This window comes from Oncorhynchus tshawytscha, linkage group LG03 (genome assembly GCF_018296145.1).
Source record: "Oncorhynchus tshawytscha isolate Ot180627B linkage group LG03, Otsh_v2.0, whole genome shotgun sequence".
Classification (NCBI taxonomy): domain Eukaryota; kingdom Metazoa; phylum Chordata; class Actinopteri; order Salmoniformes; family Salmonidae; genus Oncorhynchus; species Oncorhynchus tshawytscha.
This window is the reverse complement of record NC_056431.1, coordinates 64210502-64234712: the sequence shown is the minus strand read 5'-3', so window position 1 is coordinate 64234712 and position 24211 is coordinate 64210502. Positions and strand designations below refer to the sequence as shown.

Genomic DNA, 24211 nt, shown 5'->3' with positions numbered 1-24211 from the left:
GGAAACCTACCAAAAAACAATTAGGCAACAACAAATTCAATCCCTTTTAGACAATTTCCTGGGTAAAACGTTCCACTGTAATAGTGAAGATGTAAACTTGGCAGTAGAAAATCTTAACAGTATATTTGACCTCTCAGCTTCCCTATCAAATCTAAAAATCTCAAATAGAAAACTGAAGAAAATTAACAATAATGACAAATGGTTTGATGAAGAATGCAAAAATCTAAGAAAGAAATTGAGAAACCTGTCCAACCAAAAACATAGAGACCCGGAAAACCTGAGTCTACGCCTTCACTATGGTGAATCACTAAAACAATACAGAAATACACTACGGAAAAAGAAGGAACAGCATGTCAGAAATCAGCTCAATGCAATTGAAGAATCCATAGACTCTAACCACTTCTGGGAAAATTGGAAAAAACTAAACAAACAACAACACGAAGAATTATCTATCCAAAATGGAGATGTATGGGTAAACCACTTCTCCAATCTTTTTGGCTCTATAACAAAGAATAAAGAGCAAAAACATATACATGATCAAATACAGATCTTAGAATCAACTATTAAAGACTACCAGAACCCACTGGATTCTCCAATTACATTGAAAGAGTTACAGGACAAAATAAAAACCCTCCAACTCAAAAAGGCCTGTGGTGTTGATGGTATCCTCAAAGAAATGATCAAATATACAGACAACAAATTCCAATTGGCTATACTAAAACTCTTTAACATCATACTTAGCTCTGGCATCTTCCCCAATATTTGGAACCAAGGACTGATCACCCCAATCCACAAAAGTGGAGACAAATTTGACCCCAATAACTACCGTGGAATATGTGTCAACAGTAACCTTGGGAAAATCCTCTGCATTATTATTAACAGCAGACTCGTACATTTCCTCAATGAAAACAATGTACTGAGCAAATGTCAAATTGGCTTTTTACCAAATTACCGTACAACAGACCATGTATTCACCCTGCACACCCTAATTGACAACCAAACAAACCAAAACAAAGGCAAAGTCTTCTCATGCTTTGTTGATTTCAAAAAAGCCTTCGACTCAATCTGGCATGAGGGTCTGCTATACAAACTGATGGAAAGTGGTGTTGGGGGTAAAACATACGACATTATAAAATCCATGTACACAAACAACAAGTGTGCGGTTAAAATTGGCAAAAACACACACATTTCTTCACACAGGGTCGTGGGGTTAGACAGGGATGCAGCTTAAGCCCCACACTCTTCAACATATATATCAACGAATTGAGCGGGCACTAGAAGAGTCTGCAGCACCCGGCCTCCCCTGCTAGAATCCGAAGTCAAATGTCTGCTGTTTGCTGATGATCTGGTGCTTCTGTCACCAACCAAGGAGGGCCTACAGCAGCACCTAGATCTTATGCACAGATTCTGTCAGACCTGGGCCCTGACAGTAAATCTCAGTAAGACCAAAATAATGGTGTTCCAAAAAAGGTCCAGTCACCAGGACCACAAATACAAATTCCATCTAGACACTGTTGCCCTAGAGCACACAAAAAACTATACATACCTTGGCCTAAACATCAGCACCACAGGTAACTTCCACAAAGCTGTGAACGATCTGAGAGACAAGGCAAGAAGGGCATTCTATGCCATGAAAAGAAACATAAATTTCAACATACCAATTAGGATTTGGCAAAAAATACTTGAATCAGTCATAGAGCCCATTGCCCTTTATGGTTGTGAGGTCTGGGGTCTGCTCACCAACCAAGACTTCACAAAATGGGACAAACACCAAATTGAGACTCTGCACGCAGAATTCTGCAAAAATATCCTCCGTGTACAACGTAGAACACCAAATAATGCATGCAGAGCAGAATTAGGCCGATACCCACTAATTATCAAAATCCAGAAAAGAGCTGTTAAATTCTACAACCACCTAAAAGGAAGCGATTCACAAACCTTCCATAACAAAGCCATCACCTACAGAGAGATGAACCTGGAGAAGAGTCCCTAAGCAAGCTGGTCCTGGGGCTCTGTTCACAAACATAAACGCACACTACAGAGCCCCAGGACAGCAGCACAATTAGACCCAACCAAATCATGAGAAAACAAAAAGATAACTACTTAACACATTGGAAAGAATTAACAAAAAAACTGAGCAAACTAGAATGCTATTTGGCCCTACACAGAGAGTACACAGCGGCAGAATACCTGACCACTGTGACTGACCCAAATTAAGGAAAGCCTTGACTATGTACAGACTCAGTGAGCATAGCCTTGCTATTGAGAAAGGCCGCCGTAGGCAGACATGGCTCTCAAGAGAAGACAGGCTATGTGCTCACTGCCCACAAAATGAGGTGGAAACTGAGCTGCACTTCCTAACCTCCTGCCCAATGTATGACCATATTAGAGAGACATATTTCCCTCAGATTACACAGATCCACAAAGAATTCGAAAACAAATCCAATTTTGAAAAACTCCCATATCTACTGGGTGAAATTCCACAGTGTGCCATCACAGCAGCAAGATTTGTGACCTGTTGCCATGAGAAAAGGGCAACCAGTGAAGAACAAACACCATTGTAAATACACCCATATTTATGCTTATTTATTTTATCTTGTGTCCTTTAACCATTTGTACATTGTTAAAACACTGTATATATATTTATAATATGACATTTGTAATGTCTTTACTGTTTTGAAACTTCTGTATGTGTAATGTTTACTGTTAATTTTTGTTGTTTTTCACTTTATATATTCACTTTGTATGTTGTCTACCTCACTTGCTTTGGCAATGTTAACACGTTTCCCATGCCAATAAAGCCCTTGAATTGAATTGAATTGAATTGAGAGAGCCATAGAAAGAGAGAGAGAGAGAGAGAGAGAGAGATAATCGAGGAGTCAATTGAATTGAATTGAGTGACAGAGAGAGAGAGAGCGAAAGAGAGAGAGACATAGAGAGACATAGAGAGAGAGAGTCTCTCACACACACACATATATATATATATATATATATATATATATATATACAGAGAGAGAGAGAGAGAGAGAGAGAGAGAGAGCGAGAGAGTAGAGAGAGAGCCATAGAAAGAGAGAGAGAGAATAGAGAGAGAGAGATCCAGAGAGAGAGAGAGAGAATAGAGAGAGAGAGCCATAGAAAGAGAGAAGAGAGAGAGAGAGAGAGAGAGAATAGGGAGAGAGAGAAAGAGAGACAGAGAGAGAGAGAGAGATAATCGAGGAGATCAGGTAGGTACTCACCAGAGTGACCCCGTCATCGTTGCGTAAGTTGAGACTGCCCCTGCTGGAGACCAGCTGACTAACATCAGACAACATGGTGCTGGGCCTCTGCGTACGCATGGTGTGCATGGACGGCACATCTACACCTGGAACTACACATCAACACACACATCTTAGTACAGAAAACACACACCCCATGCACACACACACACTGTGACCCTTTACATTAGAACAAAATAAAAGGCATTTGATGGAAATGCGCTTTTTTGCGGAAATGCCTTTTTGGAAGTGAATTTTCTTGTGCCTTAATAACAAACTCTTAATCTGTAAATATTGATAACATGTGAAATCACAAAGCTGTTTAGACACTGAGAAATTACTGAATCTTGCCTAGCAATGATTGGTTGAGATAATCAGGTGACTGGGACATTCATGAGAAAGAGTGGCCATTCTGTCACTCAAGGCTTCTCTGTCAAATGGCACATCCTGCTCTCTGCTACCGTGGATATTTCAAAGTTCCATTGAATTTACTCATATTTTCATCATGGACTACATGCAAAGTGTACAGCGTACTACATAACATAGTCATGTTACTATGGCAACATAGACTTCTAGAGTGTAACATGGTAGTGTGCCACAGCGGGAAGAGGAGAGAGAGGCATGGGCATGGGCATGAGTGGATAGAGAGCAGCTATAGGGGGTTTGGGATGAGGGGAGGGGCCATGAATGATGGCATGGGGGAGCAAGGGACACTCCAGACAGGTCACAGGCAGGAGGGGCTGATGTGTGTGTGTGTGTGTGTGTGTGTGTGTGTGTGTGTGTGTGTGTGTGTGTGTGTGTGTGTGTGTGTGTGTGTGTGTGTGTGTGTGTGTGTGTGTGTGTGTGTGTGTGTGTGTGTGTGTGTGTGTGTGTGTGTGTGTGTGTGCGTGCGTGCGTGTAGAGTGATATCTGAGGTGACTTCTGCAGTCCCATCTGTCATGTGACTAAAGACGGATGAGCTTGGGGATATTTCTCTCTATATTTCAGTCTCTACTCCATCTGTACTGTCATCTCTCCTTTTTCTCTTTGCCATCTCTGTCTCATCTCGTTCTCTCTCCCATCTCTGTTGACCTTCTTCATTCCTCGCTGGAGTGAGGTACTCTACTGTCAGTCAGCCTGAGGGAGAGCTTAATCTTCACACCCACGCCCCCCCCCCCACACACACACACTCACTCCGGCCCACACACACAAGCCCACACACACCCACACCGGCCCCCACACACCTGCACACCGGTGCGCATGCACACACACACACACACACCTCACAGGATGTGATGACCGTAGCTCTTTGGGAAATGTAAAGTGGGTCAGAATCAGAAGGCAGCGGAAGTTAACTGAGAGGACAGATACATGAATATCAGAGTGTACTGTAAGCTCATGTCACATATACTGTGGCGTTTGCAAAATAAAGTTATCAACAGTATCTTGACAAGATGACGAGTACCTTAAAAAAGTAAGAACAATTGACAGTTGCACATTGTCAGACATGAGTATGCATGGTGGGTCTGAGGGTGGGACTGAGGGAGAGTGGGAGAGGGAGAGTGGAGAAAGGAAGCGAGGGAGAGTGGAGAAAGTAGGCGAGGGAGAGTGGAGAAAGGAAGAGAGGGAGAGTGGAGAAAGGAAGAGTGAAGAGAGGGAGAGTGGAGAGTGGAGAAAGTAGGAGGGGGAGAGTGGAGAAAGTAGGAGAGGGAGAGTGGAGAGTGGAGAAAGTAAGAGTGGACAAAGGGAGAGAGGAGAGTGGAGAAAGTAAGAGTGAGTGAAGAGAGGGAGAGATGAGAGAGAGAGTGGAGAGAGTGGAAAGAGTGGCGAGAGTGGCGAGAGTGAGAGTGGAGAGTGGAGAGGCGAGATGAGAGTGTAGAGAGTGAGATTGGAGAGAGTGAGAGTTGCAAAAGGAAGATAGGTGAGTGGAGAGAGGGAGAGTGGAGAGAAGGAGAGTGGAGAGAAGGAGAGTGGAGAGCAAAGAGGGGGGAGTGGAGAGAGGGAGAAAGGAAGAGTGGGAAAAGGGAGAGAGGAGAGTAGAGAGAGGGAGAGAGGAAAGAGGGAGAGTGGAAAGAAATAGAGAAGGCGAGTGGAGAGAGGGAGACTGGGGGTATAGGAGGAAATCTACAACTTGTTCTCACAGTCTCGTGTCAAAATTAAACGTTTATCCACGTTTCTCAAACATCACATTTTGAAGTTGTTGCAAACATTGAATTTTGAAGCATTTAAGGTTGAGTTGAGACATTAACTACCCATTTTTTCAGTTTGGGTTTGGGACAGGCAAAAAAACAAACAACACAAAACAACTTCCTATCCCTGGATTTGAACTTGCAACCTTTGGAATCAGAGGCAGATGCTAGCGCCCATCCGCCATCACCGCCCAGAACGTCCTAGCAACACCAAAACCTATTTGAAGCTAACAGTGTTCACTGTTGCCCCTAGTGGCTGGTTTCCACGTCATCTCCATGCATCCTCAGACATGGTTGGACGTCGAATACTGACTTGTATCACAAGTGACCTGCCTAGAACTCTCCCCCACACAGTAATAATAAATCACCATACGCCTGATGCTACCCCAGGGATGGAGGCAGAGGATGGTATGCGGTCCACACTCCGTCAGGTTGTCATCCCCCTCTCTTTGTCTATCCATCTATCCGTGCTCTGTATTGATGGAGGGGCTAAGTGGCTTTTACTCTGAGGCAGATGGGTGTTGTCTGTACAGGACCAACAGTAGTCCTGCTAACACATTAGCATGTTAGGGCCTCCAACACCCTGCCAGGGAGCTGGACCATAACCATCAGTCTGAGTTGAGTTGAGCTCAGTTACATATGGACACAGTGTGCTGGATTAGCTGTGCTGGGCGGGTTTGGATTGGACTGACTGGGATAGGCTGGATAGGGCTGAATAGGGCTGGATATGGCTGGGCTATGTTGGGCTGGGCTCACCTTGGCTGGGATGGACTAAGTTGGGACCAATAGGGCTGGATAGGGCTAGATAGGCCTGGGCTGGATTGGACAACCCCCACACATGCAAACCCGCATAAAGCATACAGTTACTTTTCCTCTGTCAATTCTGTCAATCAGCCAACCATCCATGGGAACATTCCTTCTCATTAATAAGTCTGTCTCCTCATCTCATGTTATAATTGCATGTGGACAAAATTAAGACATTATCTCATGAATGAGAAATTAAACATTATATTTCAGTAATTTTCCCTCTTCAGTTCCTTTTCTATTCAGTCTCTTTCTTTAATTAACTGCTGTGATAAGATGCAAATGAGCACTACAGCAGGCAGTAAATTAACAAACAGAGACGTTATATGGACAACAACAAAATGTCTCACCTCTGAAATAAAAGGTCCTCACCAGAGTCATTGTTTGGGGGTGGAAAAAAATACTATCCACTGGAGGAAAGATGGCTGTCCGCTCCTAAGGACTGTGGGTTCTCTGTGGACAACGTGAGTAAGATACACTAGCCGCGACTTCAGAGCATGCTGGCTGGAGTGTTTACAGACATATTCAATCTCTCCCTATCTCAGTCTGCTGTCCCCACTTGCTTCAAGATGTCCACCATAGTTCTTGTACCCAAGAAAGCAAAGGTAACTGAACTAAATGACTCACTTCTGCCATAATGAAGTGCTTTGAGGGGCTAGATAAGGATCATATTACCTCCACCTTACATGACACCCTAGACCCTCTTCAATTTGCATACCGCCCCAATAGATCCACAGATGATGCAATCGCTGTTGCACTGCACACTGCCCTGTCCCATCTGGACAAGAGGAATACCTATGTAAGAATGGTGTTCATTGACTATAGCTCAGCCTTCATCATAGTACCCTCCAAGCCCATCATTAAGCTCGGGGCCCTGGGTCTGAACCCCGCCCTGTGCAACTGGGTCCTAGACTTTCTGACGCCCACCCCCAGGTGGTGAAGATAGGAAACAACACCTCCAGTACGCTGATCCTCAACACAGGGGCCCCACAAGGGTGTGTGCTCAGCCCCCTCCTGTACTCCCTGATTACCAGTGACTGCATGGCCACGCACCAACTCAATCATCAGGTTTGCAGACTACACAACAGTAGTAAGCCTGATTATCAGCAATGACGAGACCAACTACAGGGGGAGATGAGGTCCCTGGCGGAGTGGTGCCGGGAAAATAACCTCTCCCTCAATGTCGACAAAATGAAGGAAAAACCAGAGAGCATGCCCCTATCCACATTGATGGACCGCAGTGGAGAAGGTGAAAAGCTTCAAGTTCCTCGGTGTACACATCACTGACGATCTGAAATGGTCCACCCACACAGACTCTTCGACCTCAGGAGGCTGAAGAAATTTGTCTAGGCCCCTAAGACCCTCACAAACTTTTACAGATGTACAATTGAGAACATCCTGTTGGGCTGTATGAAAACCTGGCACAGCAACTGCACCGCCCACAACCGCAGGGCTCTCCAGAGAGTGGTGTGGTCTGCGCAACGCGTCACTGGGGCACACTGCCTGCCCTCCAGGACACCTACAGCACCCGATGTCACAGGAAGGCCAAAAAGATCATCAAGGACATCAACCACCCGAGCCACGGCCTGTTGATCCCATAATAATCCAGAAGGCGAGTTCAGTACAGAAGCATCAAAGCAGGGACCGAGAGACTGAAAAACAGCTTCTATCTCGAGGCCATCTAAAAGTTCAACAGCAACCACTAGCCGGCTACCACCAGGTTATTCAACCCTGCACCTTAGAGGCTGCTGCACTACAGTGCCTCCGGAAAGTACTCAGACTCCTTGACTTTTTCCACGTTTTTTTTATGTTACAACCTTATTCTAAAATGTATTTTAAAAAACAATTATCATCATGGAGAATACGCTGTGACAAAATAAAAACAGGCTTTTATAACTTTTAACATTGAAGGTCCCCAAGAACACAGTGGCCTCCAACATTCTTAAATGGAAGAAATTTGGAACCACCAAGACTCTTTCTAGAGCTGGCCGCCCGGCCAAACTGAGCAATCGGGGGAGAAGGGCCTTGGTCACGGAACCTGTCTGGCCACTCCAGAGTTCCTCTGTGTAGATGGGAAAACCTTCCAGAAGAACAACCATCTCTGCAGTACTTCACCAATCAGGCCTTTATGGTAGAGTGGCCAGACGGAAGCCACTCCTCAGTAAAAGACACAAGACAGCCAGCTTGGAGTTTGCCAAAAGGCACCTAAAGACTCTCAGACCATGAGAAAAAAGATTATCTGGTCTGATGAAACCAAAATGAAACCAGAAACCTCTTTGGCCTGAATACCAAGCTTCACGTCTGGAGGAAACCTGGCACCATCCCCACGGTGAAACATGGTGGTGGCAGCATCATGCTGCGGGGATGTTTTTCAGCGGCAGGGACTGGGAGACTAGTCAGGATCGAGGCAAAGATCAAAGTACATTAGAGATCCTTAATGAAAACCTGCTCCAGAGCTCTCAGGACCTCAGACTGGGGCAAAGGTTCACCTTCCAACAGGGTAACGACCCTAAGCGCACAGCTAAGACAATGCAGGAGTGGCTTTGGGACAAGTTGCTTGTCACTCCCTGACCATAGAGGGCCCTCGGGGTTCTCTATGGTGTGATAGGTCAGGCTGTGACTAGGGGGTTTCTAGGTATTAAGGTTTTTTGAGGGGCGGGGGCACAAGGGACGGTCCGTCTGGGAGTCAATGAAGCAGTTTGAGGAGGGATATCGGAGAGAGATGTTGGCTAGGATTATGCTTCAACGTAGGCATTTTGATGAGCATGTCATCAGTCCGGTGCAACCTGTGCCGGCTCCATGCACCAGGCCTCCAGTTAGCCTTCCCAGCCCGGTACGTCCTGTGCCGGGTGCCGGCTCCCCGCACTCGCCCTGAAGAGTGTGTCAACTCTACTCAAGCTGCACCTTGGTCCAATTATTCATATGACGGTCGTGACATCGTTGAATGTCCTTGAGTGGCCCAGCTAGAGCCCGGACTTGAACCAGATCGAACATCTCTGGAGAGACCTGAAAATAGCTGTGCAGCAATGCTCCCCATACAACCTGACAGAATTTGAGAGGGTCTGAAGAGAGGAATGGGAGAAACTCCCCAAATACAGGTGTGCCAAGTTTTTAGCATCATACCCAAGAAGACTCGAGGCTGTAATCGCTTCCAAAGGTGTGTCAACAAAGTATTGAGTAAACATTCTGAATACTTGTGCAAATGTAACATTTCTGTTTTACATTTTTCATAGGAAATTTCCTGGCCATGGAAACAAAATATCAATGTTTTGATCCCCGAGCCACTTAGTTATGGAAAGGTGCTCCATCATACAGGAAAAGGCATTGTTGGTCACCAAACTGTTCCTAGATGGTTGGGAGAAGTTGCTCTTGGAGGATGTGTTGGTACCATTCTTTATTCATGGCTGTGTTCTTAGGCAAAATTGTGAGTGAGCCCACTCCCTTGGCTGAGAAGCAATCCCACACATGAATGGTCTCAGGATGCTTTACTGTTGGCATGACACAGGACTGATGGTAGCGCTCACCTTGTCTTCTCCGGACAAGCATTTTTCCGGATGCCCCAAACAATCGGAAAGGGGATTCATCAGAGAAAATGACTTTACCCCAGTCCTCAGCAGTCCCATCCCTTTACCTTTTGCAGAATATCAGTCTGTCCCTGATGTTTTTCTTGGAGAGAAGTGGCTTCTTTGCTACCCTTCTTGAATCCAGGCCATCCTCCAAAAAGCTTCACCTCACTGTGCATGCAGATGCACTCACACCTGCCTGCTGCCATTCCTGAGCAAGCTCTGTACTGGTGGTGCCCCGATCCCGCAGCTGAATCAACTTTAGGAGATGGTCCTGGCGCTTGCTGGACTTTCTTGGGTGCCCTGAAGCCTTTTTCACAACAATTGAACCACTCTACTTGAAGTTCTTGATCCAATAAATTATTGATTTAGGTGCAATCTTACTGGCAGCGATATCCTTGCCTGTGAAGCCCTTTTTGTGCAAAGCAATGATGACGGCAAGTGTTTCCTTGCAGGTAACCATGGTTGACAGAGGAAGAACAATGATTCAAAGAACCACCCTCCTTTTGAAGCTTCTAGTCTGTTATTCAAACTCAATCAGCATGACAGAGTGATCTCCAGCCTTGCCCTCGTCAACACTCACACCTGTGTTAATGAGAGAATCACTGACATGATGTCAGCTGGTCCTTTTGTGGCAGGGCTGAAATGCAGTGGAACTATTTTGGGGGGATTCAGTTCATTTGCATGGCAAAGAGGGACTTTTCAAATAATTGCAATTCATCTGATAACTCTTCATAACATTCTGGAGTATATGCAAATTGCCATCATTCAAATTGAGGCAGCAGACTTTGTGAAAATTTATATTTTTGTCATCCTCAAAACTTTTGGCCATGACTGTACATCCTGTATTCTACTGTATTTTAGTTAATACCACTCCGACAATGCTCGTCCTAATATCTATGTATTTCTTAATTCTATTCTTTTACCTTTAGATGTGTGTGTATTGTTGTAAATTGTTAGATACTACTGCACTGTTGGAGCTAGGAAGACAAGCATTTCGCTACACCCGCATATGTACGTGACCAATAACATTTGATTTGATTTATATGAACATTTATGCAAAATAAACAATAGGGCTACCACCACAACAGCCAAACAATACATAACATAACAGAACACTACACAACACTACACAACAGAACACAACTCAACACAACATTACACAACACAACAATACATAACAGAACACTACACAACACTACACAACATAACTCAACACAACACAACACAACATTACAACAACACTAGACAACAACAAACACAACAACATAACACTACACACACAACACAATAGTAAATCCTGTGAGGAGTGTTGTGCTACCGTTTTCCTCCAGGTGTTTTCGGATGATGTAGCTGGTCTCAGTTCCCTCGGTGGTGTAGTCCAGTGGAATGTTCCCATTCACATCCTGCAGTAGAACATTCACCCCAGCCTTCCAAAACACCCGGAATGTTCGGAACCCACCATAGAACGAGGGGGGAGAGAAAGCAGAAGAGAGACACAAATAAGTTGAGTGGTTTCTCAGGTCATTTATAAGAGTGGGATCGATGATAATGTACGCCCAATTATCAGGCCCTCCCAGCAGTGTGTACCTGAGGAGAACCACAAGGACATGAACACTCAATGGAGGTAATTAATCAACTCATTAAATATGGGACTGTGGGGGCCCCAGGGCAGGGATGTGTGCACAACTCTGCCTTTTACTATTCTCTCAATTCAATGTTTTTATTCAAAGGCTTTATTGGCATGGGAAACATATGTAAACATAGCCAAAGCAAGTGAAATAGACAATAAACAAAAGTGAAATAAACAATAAAAGTAACAGTAACATTACACTCACAAAAGTTCCAAAATAATAAAGGCATTTCAAATGTCATATTATGTATATATACACTGTTGTAACGATGTGCAAATAGTTAAAGTACAACATTGAAAATAAATAAACATACTGTATTTATGGGTTGTATTTACAATAGTGTTTGTTTTTCACTGGTTGCCCTTTTCTTGTGGCAACAGGTAACAAGTCTTTCTGCTGTGATGGCACACTGTGGTATTTCACCCAGTAGATATGAGAGTTTATCAAAATTGGGTTTGTTTTCGAATTCTTTGTGGATCTGTGTAATCTGAGGGAAATGTGTGTCTCTAACATGGTCAAACATTTGGCAGGAGGTTAGGAAGTGTAGCTCAGTTTCCACCACATTTTATGGACAGCGTGCATACAGCCTGTCTTCTCTTGAGAGCCATGTCTGCCTACGGTGTCCTTTCTCAATAGCAAGGCTATGCTCAATGAGTCTGTACATAGTCAAAACTTTCCTTGACTTTGGATCAGTCACAGTGGTCAGGTATTCTGCCACTGTGTACTCTCTGTTTAGGGCCAAATAGCATTCTAGTTTGCTCTCTTTTGGAATGAATTATTTCCAATGTGTCAAGTAATTATCTTTTTGTTTTCTCATGATTTGATTGGTTCTAATTGTGTTGCTATCCTGGGGCTCTGTGGGGTCTGTTTGTGTTTGTGAACAGAGCCCCAGGACCAGCTTCCTCTTCTCCATGTTCATCTCTCTGTAGGTGATGGCTTTGTTAAGGAAGGTTTGGGAATCGCTTCCTTTTAGGTGGTTGTAGAATTTAAAGGCTCATTTCTGGATTTTGAGAATTAGTGGGTATTGGCCTAACTCTGCTCTGCATGCATTATTTGGTGTTTTACGTTAAACATGGAGGATATTTTTGCAGAATTCTGCATGCAGAGTCTCAATTTGTTTTCTGTCCCATTTTGTGAATTTCTGGTTGGTGAGCGGACCCCAGACCTCACAACCATACATGACAATGAGTTCTATAACCGTTTTATTTATTTTTTTAGCCAGATCCTAATTGGTATGTCAAATTTTATGTTCCTTTTGATGGCAATGAAGGCTCTTGCCTTGTCACTGTGGTACTGATGTTTAGGCCAAGGTATGTATAGTTTTTGTGTGCTCTAGGGCAACGGTGTCTAGATTAAATTTGTATTTGTGATCCTGGCGACTGGACCTTTTTTGGAACATCATTATTTTTGGCATACTGAGATTTACAGTCATGACCCAGGTCTGACAGAATCTGTGCAGAACATCTAGGTGCTGCTGTAGGCCCTCCTTGATTGGTGACAGAAGTACCAGATCATCAGTAAACAGAAGCCATTTGACTTCAGATTCTAGTAGGTTGAGGCCATGTGCTGCAGACTCTTCTAGTGACCAATTTATTGATATATATATATATATATATATATGTTGAAGAAGGTGGGGCTTAAGCTGCATCCCTGTCTCACCCCTCGGCCTTGTGGGAAGAAATGTGTGTGGTTTTTAACTGCACAGTTGTTGTTTGTGTCCATGGATTTTATAATGTTATATGTTGTTTTTTTTCCCATCAATTTGTATAGCAGACCCTCATGCCAAATTGAGTCAAAGTCTTTTTTTAAATCAAAAAAGCATGAGAAGACTTTTCATTTGTTTTGATTAGTTTGTCAATTAGGGTGTGCAGGGTAAATGCGTGGTCTGTCGTACAGTAATGACATTTGCTCAGTACATTGTTTTCACTGAGGAAATGTACAAGTCTGCTGTTAATGATAATGCAGAGGATTTTCCCAAGGTGGCTGGTGGTGCTGTGGTCTTGAGGTGGGTCTTCTCAGTATCTAGGAGTGTCTTGCTAGTATGGTTGGGGTGTTTATTGATCTGTTGCTCCTGTGTGAAGTGTTGGGACTGCATTTGAGGGCGATGTCCTTTAGGGTCCGGGCGAAGGTGGACACTGCTGCCTTGTATAGGTAGACTTGGTCGTAAAGACTGTTCAAGTCCAGGGTGAAATGGTGGGCCACGTAAACATTTGGTTTTGAGACACAATCATAGGAAATACTTGTGCTTACCCGCTGTAGCAGGGTGGAAGTCTTTTCGTGTTAGCAGGGTGGAAACCACTTGTGCGTTGGGTAAAGTAGAAGAGGCTTTTTCAATCACTCCCTTGGGTGATGTGTCCACCCTTTCCTGCTGTGCTCCTTGTGGCTGTGTGTATTATTATGTGGCTGGGTGACCCTAGTTGATCCTCAGACAGAAGGTCTAGTGTTTGGACACCAGAGTTATGACACTGTGTTTGGGAAAAAGTACAATCCGTGTCTCGTGTATGTCCTCAATGGGTGTGGGGGGGTTGTCAGGAGGGCTATCAGGGTGGCTGATGGGGGGGGTGCTCAGAGGGGGTAGGATCCCCTGGGCTTGGGGTTCTTCATTTGTCTGTCCTGCTGTGATGTCAACGCTATGGTCAGGATCTGGTATGGTCCGTTCTGTTGTGGTGTCAAGACTTTTGTCGGGAGCTGAGGTGGGCTGTTCTGCTGGCTTCCCTGCGGGGGGTGGCCACCTGTCTAATGGGTTGTTCTCTGTCACACGCCATCTCTCTCTTTCTCTCTCTCTTTACCTCTGTCTCTTTATCTCTGTCAATATCCCCTTTTCCCTCACTATAACTTACTTAACTTACTTAAAGTGGAACTAACAGCGTTTTCGCAACATGAAATCTTATTAAAATCTGTTCATTTACAGTCCCTGGAAGAATATGACACTTTATTTTCTTATTTTTTTTTACATTTGCTGACAAGGAAACACTTAGATTTGGTAATTTTCACGTTTTTATAAATTCTTAGAATGTTTGGGAATGATGCATAGTAGGGCATTTGTGAAAATTCTTTAGCAATATAGAGTGAGAAAGTGGCTGTGTGTTTGGACAACAAAAAGACACTGCTGGAAATAAAAACCTAACAAAACATCTTGCTCATACACCTGAATGGATTTCTGTAAATATGTAAATACCAAGGGAGACCTCTTACATTTTGGAACTTTACAGTCCTATTAATCAAACAACCATGAAAAGTAGTCTCTCTCTCCCTCAGTTATGCACATCAACAACAACAAGATCAACAACTAATGCTAGCCAGAGCGAGATGAGCTAAACATTAGATAAACACACTCAAACTTGTTTAGCTAGTTGGCCGTCAAAATTGCACTGATAAACGATGGGGAATAGTAGCCTGCTCATACTTCTGCAGCTTGCCTGTCAATACTTGCTTGTCCCAACCCACATTTTGACAACTGAATGGGAACTTGCCTGCCTGCCCGCCCATTTGATCAAAGGAAAATACATTTAATTGATAACTAGTTCATAAACTGCCGCCAGTGTGCCAGAATGCGCTCTGGGTCGTTAGTAAATTCAGAGCGTTGTAAGATTATCGGTTTGTAAATTCAGAGAGTTTCGCTCTTCTAGCACATACTGCACGATTGACCCTGGATGCTCTGGCCGAGGAGTAGGGTTGATCCGTGTGTTCCTCAACAGCAGTCAAGTACACAAGTTAACTGGCTAAAGTTGGCTTGCTACTTCCAGACACAAATGGGAGAACACCTCACTCTAACCATTTCACTCGCCTTAGCAGAGCTGGTTAGGCTGTTTACATTTAACCATGACTCTTACTGTTTCCCCCCTACATTTACTGACACAGGTCATATTAAGCGGTGTTGCATGTTTGTAAATTCATGAATTATTCTGCGCTCTGTCACACTCAGATGAGAGTAATCGAAGTAGGTAGCCAGAGTGAATTTATGAACGCAAAAGGTATGCAAACAGGATAACAGTTGTTCAAGTTCAGCATAGCTAGCTAGCAAAGAGACTCTTTTAACACCTGCATCTAGCTGTACTACCAGATAAGGATGAGGGGGGAAAAGTCGATCACTCACCTACTCCTCCAATGACATGACATCCTCCCAGAAGCTACAGTAGCTAGCTAACATTAGGGTCCAGGTTTTAGTCTTGCTTAATAAAGAGGTACATGAATAGATAGGCTAGCCTATTAGCCACATTATGACTTATGATCAATTTCCATTGCTAGCTTGATTGTATTGACATTCCCAGCCATAGTTACATTCATCTGTTCTTGTCCAAAATATTGAGTCATTGAAACTGAAAGAGGGCATCCTGAATGGGAGGAGGCAGCAAACAATGTACCAGTCTGTGATTTACATCCTGATAGCAATATGTTTTGGACTACCAAGAAATGTATTGGTGAATTATATTAGCTAATCATTGAACTGCTTGAACTGCATCATTCTAGTCTGCCAATAACGCCTGTACGTCATGGACTTGTTAGTCAAGTAGAATCTATTTTTAAAACCTCTTATAAAGTTGGTTTTGTAGCATAAACTGGGAATTTGATTTTTTTTTTACTGATATTAGGATTGTCTGTTTGTTTCTTATTTGCTAAGGAGTTAAAGCACTGTCAGTTCCACTTTAAGCTAACACATTTCCTTTCAAGTCGCCATTGTCAGTCCTTCCCCGTACATTGCTGTGTGCCTAAACAATAAAATATGTTGCAGTGTAACGATTGTGGCTGGGCTGGGGCAGATAAGAGGGACAGGGGTCTTTAAGTGAGGCTCCTTATTTAATATTTACCGCTAATAGAATTCTAACGACGATGTTAGGACAGAACACGAGATGAATGGGCTAGTCCTCAGGCAGACAGAGAGAAGTGGAGTGTGTGTGTGTAGAGGGGGTTGGAGACGGTTTTTACCTAATATAGAGAATGGAGAAAGAGGATTATCTAGACGATGGACATAGGCTACAGAGTGACTTGCAAATACTGAACCAGAAACCTCCAAATCTGCAGTCTAAACACTTATATCTCAGCGCCCTGTACCGTTAAATGCAAACCACAAACACCTGGAACTTAAACATCCTGCAATTCATCAAAACAAATCTCTAAACATTAGGGAAACATCAGAGCTAATGCATCTAATGGATCAACCAGGCAAAGCATCAATACAGGACTAAGATTGAATCCTACTACACCGGCTCCAATGCTTGTTGGACGTGGCAGGGCTTGCAAACTATTACGGACTACAATCCTACCAGACGAGCTAAATAACTTCGATCTTCGCTTTGAGGCAAGCAAAACAGAAGCATGTAGGAGAGCATCATCTGTTCCGGACGACTGTGTGATCACGCTCTCCATAGCCGATGTGAGTAAGACCTTTTAACAGGTCAACATTCACAAGCAGATGATTACCAGGACGTGTACTCGAAGCATGCGCTGACAACTGGCAAGTGTCTTCAATTACATTTTCATCCTCTCCCTGTCCGAGTCTGTAATACCAACATGTTTCAAGCAGACCACCATAGTCCCTGTGCCCAAGAACACTAAGATAACCTGTCTAAATGACTACCGACCCATAGCATTCACATCTGTAGCCATGAAGTGCTTTGAAAGGCTGTTCATGGCTCACATTAATACCATTATCCCAGAAACCCTAGACTGACTATAATTTGCATACCTCCCCAACAGATCCACAGATGGAGCAGTCTCTATTGCACTCCACGCCCTTTCTCACCTGGGCCAAAAGGAACACCTACATGAGAATGCTATTCACTGACTACAGCTCAGCGTTCAACACCATAGTGCCCTCAATTGTACAACTGAATGCCTTCAACTGAAATGTGTCTTCCGCATTTAACCCAAGGACCCTGGGACTAAACACCTGCCTCTGCAACTGGAACAAAGTCTAGGTCCAAAATGCTTCTTAACAGCTTCTACCACCACAAGACATAAGACTCCAGAACAGCTAATCAAATGGCTACCCGGACTATTTGCACCCTTGTTGCTCCTTAATTATATGTCATATTTCTATTTTTCTTCTTTTTTTATTTTTTGTACATCAGTTTATTTTAGTAAATACTTTCTTACACTTATTTTTCTTAAAACTGCATTGTTGGTTAATTAAGGGCTTATAAGTAAGCATTTCACTGTAAGGTCTACTACACCTGTTGTATTCGGTGCATGTGACAAATACAATTTGATTCGAATTAATCTACCCGTCAATGGCAAGCAAATAAAAACACAATTAATGAAGTTAATCTGAACGATTTGTTATGTACCAATATTAAATATACAGGTCTGCATTCGGAATTTTCCCCTTTGTTTCTTAGGGTACAGTGCCTACCCATTTCTATGGTCTGGTCTAGCAGGAGCTGTTGTCACTCATTAGCAGGGTTAGTTAGGGGTTAATGAATGTTACAATTAACATTCAACATCAGCTGGTGCTATGTGTATATTCATGAGGAAAAGCTTATTGCCTTGAGACGGAGAGCAGAGAGAGAAAGCAAGAGAGATGAAGAAAGAGAGAAAGAGAGAGAGAGAGAGAGAGAGAGAGAGGGAGAGAGAGAGAAAGCAAGAGAGATGAAGAAAGAGAGAGAGACAGAGAGAGAGAGAGAGAGAGAGAAAGCAAGAGAGATGAAGAAAGAGAGAGAGAGAGAGAGAGAGAGGGAGAAAGAGAGAGAGAGAGAGTTTGAGTTTTAAATACTCTTTATTGGGTCTGGGGGCCCACCACACAATAAATACTCATACAAAACCACAGTTACACATCAATTAAAAACACAACTCCAATTCCTCCTCCACAGTAACTACACACAACAGCCTCTGTATACCCCATATACTCAAAAACAGATCGATATTGTTGACAAGTTTGTAATAGGCAAACTCAATCCTTAGTCTCGCTGCCAACATTCCCTCCAGCATTCCCACCACATCCACAGACCCCTGTCCCCGAATGCTGTTCTTTCGGGTCTTCCATATCGCTAATTTTGCTGCCCCTAACACAAAATTAAGCAACACAACTACACCCTTTTGACTGAACCTGTACTTTGGCCCAAATATATACAGTTGGGAAGAGAAAACCTCTCCCAACGTTGAGAACCAATCAGTGATCAGTTCAATCATCCCAACCAACCTGGGACACAATAAAAACAGATGTGCCAGAGATTCAGACCCAGCACAGAATGGACACCCCTCCCCAACAGTAGGATCCAGGTGTACCAGATGCATATTGGTGGCTATGGCTCCATGTATTATCCTCAGCTGTCCTCTTATCAATAGGCAGTTTATATAATGATCGCCAACAGCCTTTTGGAGAGGCACCTGGACCAAGCACATCCGCCCACCTCGTCAATGTTACCCCTTCCAGGGAAGAGGCATGGGACACCTTTACACATATTCTGTACATGGCCTTCTTTCCCACCTCCTTGAACTCCCCCAGCTCCGGGGTATCGAAGGAAAGCAGCGTCCCCACGTCCTCTTCAAATGCCCCCATCGCAGCACTAACAATCAGTGCAGGGAACACATAATCCAGACCCTCCTTCCACCGATCAGAATTGGAAGTGTCAGTCACATACTGCAGATGAAGCACTGGCAAGGAATCGCAGACCTCATCGACGACCTTCCTCAGTAGGCGAGATGATCGGATCCCTGCTCTTTCTCCCAGCTCCTCCAATCTGCTCCTGCTCTGCATCAGATGACCCAGCTTGGTACACCCCACGCCTAACAGGCATGAACGTAGGCTAGCTGAACCCAGAACACGGGACTGGATGGCAGTGTTGTGAAAAAGAGGCTCTTCAAAAAGCCACATCCCTCGTGGCGTGCAGGCCTTACGGGACTTGACAAAGACTCTCCAAGCCTGCATAACAGACTCATAAAATGGAGTCAGGCCAGTCAAATCACCCCCCTCCAGCTTTAAGAGGAAAAGATGCTTGTCGAAGCCCAAACAGCCCGCTCTCCTCATCAATATGTAGGCTGTTTCGACCCAGCTAGAACAGTCTCTGTACAACAATCTCTGGGCTGCTTGGAGCCTGAAAGCCGTGATCCTAGAGGAAATGTCCACCAGGCCTTGCCCACCCTCGTGCAGTGGCAGGTACAGGGCTACTGCTTTAATCCAGTGTTGCCCAGACCAGAAGAAATTGACAAGGGTCCTCTGAAGCTCTTGTATCAGACCCTTTGGTGGCTGTAAAATCATTAGTCTGTGCCACAGGGTAGAAGCAGCAAGATTATTAGCTACCAGGACCCGTCCCCTATAAGACAGCTGGGGCAACACCCATTTCCACCTTGACAGTCTGGCACACACTTTCTCCACTACACCCTCCCAGTTCTTTTTTGAAAGACATCGGAGCCTAGAAAAACCCCCAAAGTCTTCATTCCATCTCTGCCCCACTGAAGCCCCCTGGTAACCATGGAGTAGACCCCATCTGAAGCTGACCTGCCCACAGGGCTTCACTCTTTCCCCAATTGACTTTAGCTGAGGAGGCCCCCTCATACACCTTTAAAGCGTTTGAGAGAACCTTAACATCCTCACCCCTGTAATAAAAACTATCACGTCATCTGCATACGCAGACAGTGCTATCGTGGGACCCTTCGTTACACCTGGCACAAAGAAACCAGTAAGCTTCGCTCTTAAAAAACAAAGCATTGGTTCAATCGCCAGACTATATAACTGCCCTGAAATTGGGCATCCCTGCCTGATGCCCCTTTCGACAGGGATGGGGCAACTTAAACCACCACCCACCTTCACCATACACGAGGCTACAGCATACAGTAAATTCACCCAAGACAGAAAAACATCCCCAAACCCAAAGGCTTTCATTATTTTAAACAAGTACTGGTGGTCCACACGATCAAAAGCCTTCTCCTGATCCAACGAAAGTAAACCCACATTTACATCAGACAGTTTACAAATGTCTAAAACATCTCTTATCAGTAACAAGTTGTCAACAATAGAGCGATCAGGTACACAGTAGGACTGGTCCTTGTGGATCAACAACCCCAGATACTCTTTCAACCTGTTTGAGAGACATTTAGAAACAATTTTATATTCTGCGCACAGCAAAACAACAGGTCTCCAATTTTTTATGAGAGCCAAATCCCCCTTTTTTGGCAACAGTGAAAGCACTGCACGTTGACAGGATACAGGAAGAGAACCCTCATGAAAAGATTCACACATCACTTCATAAAAGTCCTCCCCAATAGACCCCCAAAAGTGCTTATAAAACTCAGATGGTAACCCATCGATGCCAGGGGCTCGGCCTGTTGAGAGCTGCATAACTGCTGTGGACAGCTCCTGCAGTGTAATGTCAGCGTCCAATGCGACTCTCTGCTCAGGTCCCAATTTAGGAAGACCATGTAACAACTGTTCAGTACACATAGAGTCACAATCCTCCGCCTTATAAAGGGACGAGTAGAAATCCACGGCATGTTGACGCATTTCAATATCATTCGTGGTCACCTTCCCATCAGGGAGACGAAGGCAGACCATCTGTTTACGTTGAAATGTCGACTTTCCTAGGTTAAAAAAAAAAAAAAAGCACTAGGAGCATCCATATCCTTGAGGGAAGCGAAACGAGACCTAATCAAGGCACCCTTCACTCTTTCATGCAGAAACAACCTCAGTTCATGTCTCTTGTCCTGTAAGTTCATGACTAGTCCAGGGTCATTCTGAGTGAGCAGCTTCAATTCAATAGATTTGATGTCCTGTTCAAGGGCCTTGATAGTCTCTTTAAATTCAGTTTGAGACAGAGCAGTATACTGTTGACAAAAAACTCGTATTTGGGCCTTCCCAACCTCCCACCATTGTCTCAAGGACTCAAAATTCCCTTTTATACCCCTCCATTTTTCCCAAAACAACAAAAACCTGTCACAAAACATGACATCATGTAACAATTTAACATTAAAATACCAGTAAGGTGATGACCTTCGTGGACAGGACAAGTGAATATCAACAGTAACCATATGATGATCAGAGAAACCCACAGGAGTAATGGCACACTTTCCAACCCTACTACAGTATTGCTCAGATACATACAACCTGTCTAACCGTGCTGCACTGACACGACCTTCATTAATTTTTAGCCATGTGTACTGCCTAACTTTGGCATTCCTTACTCTCCACACATCAGAAAGCTCAAACTCAGTTAATAGGCCAGACAGGCAAGTGGCTGACCGCAGGTGAGGTTCTTCAGCGGTGCGATCAACAGTAAAATCCACTGTACAGTTCCAGTCACCCCCTAAAACCATACACCCCTCTTGGTCACACTGTCTTAACATTTCCTTTAGTTGATCAAATACAGCAATACGCTCTGTACCCTCATTAGGAGCATAAACATTCAAAAAAAAAAAAAAACATAACACATAACATCCACCTTGACCAATAAAACCCGACCTTTGACAATCTCTGTTGTAGATACCACAGTCACTCCTAAGCCTGAGGAAAACAATATTGCCACCCCAGCACTGAAATTAGTACCATGACTGAGTACATGCTGCCCCTCCCACCACATACCCCAGTCAACCTCATTTTCCTCATCGCTATGTGTCTCCTGTAGGAAAACTACATTAAGCCTTTTCTGTTTTATTACTTCTAATACCCAAGCCCTCTTATTCCTGTCCCTTCCCCATTCATATTGAGAGAACCTACCCTTAGTACCTCCATGTAGAAAAGAGAAAAGAAAAGCAGAAGAAACCACAGAGAAACCAACGAGAAAAAAGACACCCTATGAAGCATGATCATCATCATTATTTTTTTTTCTTCTCTTAACCTGAACACGTTTCCCACCACCTTTTGCTGCTGCAACAGCAGTAATAAATTTCCTCAAGCGAAACCGCTTCTTCTCACTCAGCTGGTCTAACCCCACCGTCTTCTGTAGCATCACAGCTGACCTCACAAACTTATCAACATCAAAATAATCTGCCAATTTGACAGATTTCCCAAAAGTCTGATCCAGAAACTCATTTACCTCCTCTAGATCATAAACTGAGTCCGCACCAGCAGCTGTCATATCTAAAGAGATATCCATATCCTTCTCTTGATCCTCCTCAGCTGAGAACACAGACAACTGACTCCCCTCTACCACATCCCTTTCAACACTCTCCACTTGCACCTCATCACTCGTACCAGGCATCTCCTCCACTATCTGGGAGACTAGCCCCACCTGAACATCACTACTCATAGTGGGCATCTTCTCCACTAACTGAGAGCCTAGCTCCACATGAACCCCAGCACTCGTAGTGGGCATCTCCTCCACTACCTGGGAGCTTAGCTCCACATGAAAACCCTCCTGTACCTCATTACTCGTAGTGGGCATCTCCTCCACTACCTGGGAGCCTAGCTCCACATGCAAACCCTCCTGTACCTCATTACTCGTAGTGGGCAACTCCTCCACTACCTGGGAGCCTAGCTCTACATGAACCCCAGCACTCGTAGTGGGCATCTCCTCCACTCCCTGGGAGCCTAGTTCCACATGAACCCCCTCCTTTACCCCAGCACTCATACTGGGCACCTGCTCACCAGTCTGAGGAACTGGCTCTTCAGATACATCCTTACCTTCTACAACAATACTTTTCTGTAGCATAACATTTCCTTCTAATACAAGTTGCAACCCCGTGCCCTCAACACGGATAACGTGTTCCTCAGCAACAGGTGCTTGTGGCTGCTCTACCGCTGTCAGCTCACCTCTCCCTACATCAGTGGGCCCAGGCGTTACGATGACCACCTGTGCCCCTCCCTCTGCCTTCTCCCTTTTCGGGCAAGCATGTCACTTATGACCAACATCCCCACACTCAAAACACCGTTGACTACCCGTACTAGCATAAGCCATATACAATCTATTGTCATACTTGATTTTAAACGATAACTCTAAAGTCTGCTCCGGTGAGTCCAAAAACATAAACACCTGTCACCGAAATGACATTACCTGCTTCAACGCCGGGTGTTTGCAACCCAACGGGACAACCTTAATTGAACTGGCGAACTTCCCAAAGCGCAATAACTCGCGCTCCAATAGCTCATTAGGAATAAACGGTGGTACATTTGAAATCGTTACCCTTGTTGACGGAGAAAAAAGCGGCGTAACTTGAATAAACATTCCTTTAAGAAGTACACCATGCTCAACCATCTGATCAACTAGACACTCTTCTTTAAGAAATACCACCACAGCTTTATTCATCCGGGATGCATACACAATATTCTCATAGCCTACCTTCTCTCCTACGGCGACCAGAAACTCCTCCACCGTGACAGCAGCTTCAGTAACACACCTAAAGCCATGCCGAAGTGACAGGGACGGCATCCCTATTCGGGCTGCCATCCCCGCCAAAATCAGGGTAATTTCGATACAAAAACAAAATATTTAATTCTACCACAACAAAAATAATAACGTTAATCATGCATCAACAAAAAAAATGCCACCAAGAAATAGCAAACCGAAAGAAAGTTGTGAATATCTAACTCTCCACAACACACGCACTCCTTCCCTCAAACAATTCCCAGCATGCACCAATCACTCCCAGCATGCAGAGAGAGAGAGAGAGGGAGAGAGAGAGAAAGCAAGAGAGATGAAGAAAGAGAGAGAGACAGAGAGAGAGAGAGAGAGAAAGCAAGAGAGATGAAGAAAGAGAGAGAGAGAGAGAGAGAGAGAGAGAGGGAGAAAGAGAGAGAGAGAGAGAAAGAGAGAGAGAGATGAAGAAAGAGAGAAAAGAGAGAGAGAGAGAGAGAGAGAGAGAGGGAGAAAGCAAGAGAGATTAAGAAAGAGAGAGAGACAGAGAGAGAGAGAGAGAGA

General features: G+C 44.3%; 1 protein-coding gene across 1 annotated transcript in view; it reads right to left on the bottom strand.

The window, feature by feature from the left end:
- The window catches only part of LOC112237601 (unconventional myosin-XVI-like), a 277352-nt gene that overhangs the window by 198828 nt on the left and 54313 nt on the right, over positions 1 to 24211 (bottom strand). Inside the window, 2 exon segments of the mRNA XM_042319826.1 lie at positions 3237 to 3367; positions 11111 to 11219. Of these exon segments, the coding sequence (XP_042175760.1) occupies positions 3237 to 3367; positions 11111 to 11219 (240 nt within the window).